This window comes from Mus pahari, chromosome 3 (genome assembly GCF_900095145.1).
Source record: "Mus pahari chromosome 3, PAHARI_EIJ_v1.1, whole genome shotgun sequence".
NCBI lineage: Eukaryota > Metazoa > Chordata > Mammalia > Rodentia > Muridae > Mus > Mus pahari.
This window is the reverse complement of record NC_034592.1, coordinates 17,146,611-17,152,228: the sequence shown is the minus strand read 5'-3', so window position 1 is coordinate 17,152,228 and position 5,618 is coordinate 17,146,611. Positions and strand designations below refer to the sequence as shown.

At 52.7% G+C, this 5,618-nt stretch overlaps 1 protein-coding gene across 4 annotated transcripts in view; it reads right to left on the bottom strand.

Annotated features, from left to right (window-relative positions):
• Positions 1–1,067: 1,067 nt before the first annotated feature.
• Positions 1,068–5,618, bottom strand: part of Cercam (cerebral endothelial cell adhesion molecule) — a 13,218-nt gene continuing 8,667 nt past the window's right edge. For 2 of the 4 annotated variants that reach the window (XM_029536430.1, XM_029536428.1), the window contains exons 9-12: positions 5,079–5,211; positions 3,132–3,259; positions 2,766–2,969; positions 1,832–2,191 (exon numbers count right to left, since the gene is read on the bottom strand). In XM_029536430.1, the coding sequence (XP_029392290.1) occupies positions 1,939–2,191; positions 2,766–2,969; positions 3,132–3,259; positions 5,079–5,211 (718 nt within the window). In that variant the 3' untranslated portion in view covers positions 1,832–1,938. Of the gene's footprint in view, positions 2,192–2,754; positions 2,970–3,131; positions 3,260–5,078; positions 5,212–5,618 lie in introns of all 4 variants that reach the window. The other 2 variants (XM_021194070.1, XM_029536429.1) reach the window with 2 other exon arrangements.

Below are 5,618 nucleotides of genomic sequence, written 5' to 3'. Positions count from 1 at the left end.
CTCTGTAGACCAGGCTGGCCTCGAACTCAGAAATCCGCCTGCCTCTGCCTCCCGAGTGCTGGGATTATGAAAGAACTCTTGATGAAGGACTATAAATATCCACCCCACAGACAGTGGGAGGGGAGCAGTGGTTTGGTTTGCTCACCTCACTATTCTTCACTAACAACATGAACGTATTGGTTCGACTTACATGGCTCATTGAGCTCAACCTCTGGTAATGCTGCCATTGAGAGAAGGTCGCCCAAGAACTGCATGAGGTTCCTGCAGCTGCTTGCCACTTCTGCAGCCTCCCTCCCCTCAGGCCCACTGTCAAGCCTGGTGGTTTCTGTAGGACTGAACTACAACTGTTGGTTAGTGCCCGGCATCTGCCTGCTGAAAGGACTGGACTGTAGCTGCTGGTTACTGTGTGGTGTCTCCTGCCTAGAAGACTGGTCTGCAGCTGCTGAGTCGCATTTGGAGTTTGCTATGAGACTGAACTGCACTCAAAGATCAAGTTCACCCCAAAGGACTACTGCTGAACAGGTCTGCTTCCCCCATATCCTAATGACTTTTCTCTTCCACTGCCTCTGCTGGGTGGTGGGCTAGAGGAGAGGTTGGGCCCTTATTAAAAGTAGGTTGCAAAAAAATGTATACCTACAGGATTGAGTTTAAATTCCCCATACTCTCTTCCCCACTGTGGGTCCAGAAGTCACAAAGAGCACCCTGACCTACCAGGTTAATGCTCTGCCACTCAGTGACTTCTGCTGGTGCTATTCTTTAGGGCTAGAGCAGAACCCTGGCTCTCCAGAGGCAAAACTTGGCTTCTTACAGAACTAGGATTGCAGACACAGCAGAAATGCAAAGGGCAGTAGTGTGACCCCAGGCTGGACGGTGTGACCTGAGCAAAGAACAGAGGCACTCATTCTTCTCAGGAGCTATACCTTCCATCAATCCAAAAGAAGATGGCTGTCCAGCCAGGAAGCAATGGCCTGCTAGCCTGAGCCCTCCTCCTCTGCCATCCCTCGGTCCCTAGCTCAGAGGGTGTCCTGCCCTGGCCTGGAGAGACACAAAGAGGCTCAGCTGTTAAGTGAAGTATAAAGTGCTAATGCAAACAGCTTTTATTGAAGGCCTACTGTGTGTTGAGCACCAGGTATGCCTCCCATCTTCTTGCGCTTTCTACCAACAAGGAAAGAGGGTGCTAATGGGCCCCGGATGTGAGGCAGGGAGGGAACCACCACGGCGGAGGTAGATGGAGGCAAAGTAGCTGGGTCCTCAGAGGGCAGGACTGTGGGCTCTGGCCAGCATGAAACCCCAAGCCTGAAGCCTCACCATCCCTGAGCCCACTGGGCTCAAAATCTGCACCCAGAGTCAAAAGTCTTGGGGTAGCCGGGCAGTGTTGGCGCATGCCTTTAATCCCAGCATTTGGGAGGCAGAGGCAGGCGGATTTCTGAGTTCGAGACCAGCCTGGTCTACAAGAGTAAGTCCCAGGACAGCCAGGGCTACACAGAGAAACCCTGTCAAAAAAAAAAAAAAAAAAAGAGAGTCTTGGGGTCTTAGTCTCTTCAATCTGTGACCTTCAGGAATGGACTCTGTCTCTAAGTGGTTCTCCTCCCCTGGAATGAGTCCAGAGGATAGAAAACTGGCTGAGCCCAAAATAACAGTCAGGTTTCTGCTGGCTGTCAGCTCTTCTTCTCCCCTCTCACTTGGACCTCATGGGCTAGGGGCCAAGGGGGCAAGAGAAAGATAAGGAAAGTCAGATGCAGAGATGTCAGCAGCTATGGAGAGACAGACAGGTAGAGAGGCAGACACAAAGACAAGACAGAGACAAAACTAGAGAAATCAGAGAGAAAGAGAGAAGAGGTGGGTTGGGGATGGGGGAGAAGCAGGAGGAGGGAGGAGGAGAGAGCTGAGAAGGGAAGCTGGGGCCGCGGACTGGTCCTCTTCTGGATCCAGCCTCACCTACAGTTCATCCCTGTGGTGAGAATGGAGGCTGTGTCCACTGCTGCCAGTCAGGTGCAGGTGAGGGCCACGAAGGGTCTTTTGAGAGCCAGTCCAGCTAATGAGGCGACCACTGTCGTCATCCCAGGGGGAGGATGTCTCTGTGTCACTGAGCCACTCGGCGTCTCCCGCATAATGGGTGGGGGAGGCAAGCAGAGGCTTGGCTGAGAAGGCTTGGAGGTCCCGAGGCCAGAAGTGAGCTTTGTACTGGTCGCTGTGAAGTGAGAGAAGAAATCGTAAGTGGACTCCAACCCAGAGCTGGGACCTTGACTGTCTGACCTCCCTGCCAGTCCTCATAGCGACTTGAGAAGTGGCATTTTTAGTATCCTATGGTGAGGACACTGAGGCTCAGTACAGGGAAGTCATGGGGTTGAAAACCACTTGGACGGGAGCTGCGAAGATGCCTCAGCCTTTAGCAGCAGCCATTGCTTTTGCAGGGTTCCTGCACCCACACTGAGTGGCTCTCTACTGCTTGTGACTCCAGCTCTAAGGGGATTTGATGCCCTCTTCTGGCCTCTTTGGATACCTGCACTCACATGCAAATACACACACACACACACACACACACACACAGATACACATAATTAAAAATTAAAAATAAATCTAAAAATAAAGCCCACATGGATATGAACAGCAGTGTTCACATCTCGCTGAGTCTGGCAACCGAGCAACTCTTGGGTGATCTAGACTGTGTGGGTGAACATCTCCCTCTCTGTAGCTGCCCACTAAAGGGTTTTGCCCTGGGCTACTGGCTAGGGTGACCCTGCCCTACCCGACCTAGGTCTCACTTTGGGTGGCGATCAAACATGACAGGCAGGAACTCATCCACAGGTAGCATGCGGTGCAGAGGCTGGGACGCTAACAGTTTGCGAGCGCCTGCCAGGCTCAAGGTGTACGCCAGTGTCCAGTAGGAGTACCCAGCCACCACAAGACCAGGCAGCCCCTCCACAGCCACTTCCTCTTCAGGGTTCACCTGCTTCCGGCCAAGGTAGCTGCAAATGACAGCAAAAGTGTCAGGAGTCCCTATAGAGGCAGGGGTCTCCTGCCCCTTTCCCAGATAGGACAAGGTTGGGCTCTACAGGAAGGGCTCGTTAGGACCCCAGCATAAAAACGCAGACCCCAGAGGTATGTGCCCTGAGAGGCAGACTGCCTACATCAAGTCCCATGACAGCTTCTGAGTCAGCACATTCTCCATCAGCTGTTCCAGCCGCCTACGGAAGTTGTCCTCGAAGCGCACGTCATCCTCAAACACCACCACCCGGGCCAGGCCCCTGGCAACCACCTGCAGCACACATGACAGGGGAGAGAGCTTTGCAGATCTGCGCTGTCCTGTAGCTCCCCAAAGCATGCTGGGGCTCCCGCTGCCTAGGGACTGAAATCCATCTTGCTCTGGCACGCGAGGCCCTTGAGCTGGCACACCACGGTTTAGCTGATAGAATCCTGGTGGCAGTCATGACTTTTGCTACAGTCACTGAATGTAAAGCTCTCTCGGCCACTGTCATCGCTCAGCCTGAGACTGAAGCACAGGTTCTTGCTTTGTCATCTGAAGTCAGGTTGGGTAGGGGGTGTGAGAGACTCCACAAAGTTACTCCTAAAAATTATGAAGGAAAGCGACTCTCTGTAACTATGGAAGAAAATGTAGAAAGACTGTGAAATCAGCTGGTGAGAGGCCAGCTGAGTCATCCGCTCAGTCTCTTCACAGACGGCAACTAGCAAAAAGACTGCACATGCGCATATACTCCTTGGAGGTGGAAGAAAGGAAAAGCTAGGTAGCAGGGCACCCTTGGGCGCCCAGTGCCCTCCAGTTCCCCAGCAGTGCCCTAGCCAGGGACTGAGGCTGAGTGCCCCAGGGCCTCTTGCTTTCCACTCCTGACACACCCATTTTCTCCTGTCTGGAAGGTTCACTGCCCATCTGACCCCAGGCACGGGCAAACTAGTACACATGTAGAATCACCTCCACCTCCCCTCCTCCCGACAAAGTGCACCCTTGGGTCCCTCTTGTGATCTGTGTCACCCTCTAGAACCCCATGATGTCTCCTTCCTTTTACTTGTGTGCATACACTTACATCTGGAGGCCGGAGCTCAATGTCGGGATCTCTTTCTCTACTGCTCAACACTTTCTTTTGCTTTGTTTTATTTTTAGGACAGGGTTTCTCTGTGTAGCCCTGGCTGTCCCAAACTCGATCTCTAGACCAGGCTTAGACCAGGCTGGCCTTGAACTCACAAAGATCTGTCTGCCTCTGCCTCCTGAGCACTGGGATTAAATACGTGAGCCACCTCACTCATCTCACTCTTATTCCCCCTCCAATGAAGCAGAGTTGGAGTTTGTTAAATATATTTTTAAAATATATTTCTAAGGACCTGAAGGGCTAGCTCAGCTGTTACGAGCACTTGATGCTCTTATAGAGGATGCAGGTGTGATTCCTAGGACCCACAAGGCAGCTCACAACCATGAGTAACTCCAGGTCCAGGGGACCTGACACCCTCCAAGGGCATTGTACACACGTGGTGTACAGACAGCCATGCAGGCTAAACACCCATACACATAAACTAAAAATAAATCATGAGGGACAAGAGAATGTGGTTTTCATAAAGAAGGAAGGCATGCTGTGTGAGCTTCAGAGGAGTCTCACATCTTATTTCTGAGGTTGGGTCACTCACTGAACTGTAACCTTTCATTTCATTTTGACTGGCTTGCCAGGCAAACCCACAGGATCTGTCCCCCAACACTGGGGTTACAGATGTGACCTACTGTACACAGCTTTTTGTGGGCACTTAACCCTGTATTCAGGTCTCCACGCTTCCCCAGAGAGCATGTTACCACTGGGCCATCTCTCCACTCACGGGAACTCTCTCTTACAAGAATGAGACGGACACAGTTTCCTTGGCCCCTGTGTTACTAGGGTAGAATCCCTTCTGGGGAATAGAGACAGTGGGATAAATGTCACCACCACTCAGAGGTGCCCAGGAAGTGTTGAACATGTCAGACATCCTCACCACTCACTCATGCAATCACCTGCATGCCAGGCAAGCGAGTGAGTAAGACAACCAGCCTCTCGGGCATCCCTGAAGGGCGTGGTCCAGAGGGCAGGCATCCTCACCTCTTCCCAGATGGAGTAGTGGCTAAGGAAGCAGCCCACCTCGCCCTTGGTCAGTGTGCGGCCTGAGTAGGGGTCTTGGTAGCCAGGGAGCAGGTCCACACCGAGGTGTTTGAGGATACTGCTGTTGAGTGTCCTATGAGACACAAGCATACATGGGCAACAAGCGCCAACCAGAGATGCAGCCAGAGGGGCCTCACCTATATACGCTGGAGAGAATCACACAGGAGCCTGGCTTAAAGGAGGATCCAGATGTGTAGCTCCTTCATGTGGCCTGGGCTGAGAAAACTCTAGTCTCCTTAAGAAAGCCTCAGGAGGATGGGCTTATGGACTCTGCTTGATGGGGAAGACAGGCAGCCTAAGTAGATAATCCTTTCTGCATCAAGGCCCAGTAAAGGGTAGACACCCTGCAGGGCAGCCAGGTATAATGGTGCAGGCCTACAAGCCAAGCTCTTGGGAGGCAGAGGCAGAGGCAGAGGCAGAGGCAGAGGCAGAGGCAGAGGCAGAGGCAGAGGCAGAGGCAGAGGCAGAGGCAGAGGCAGA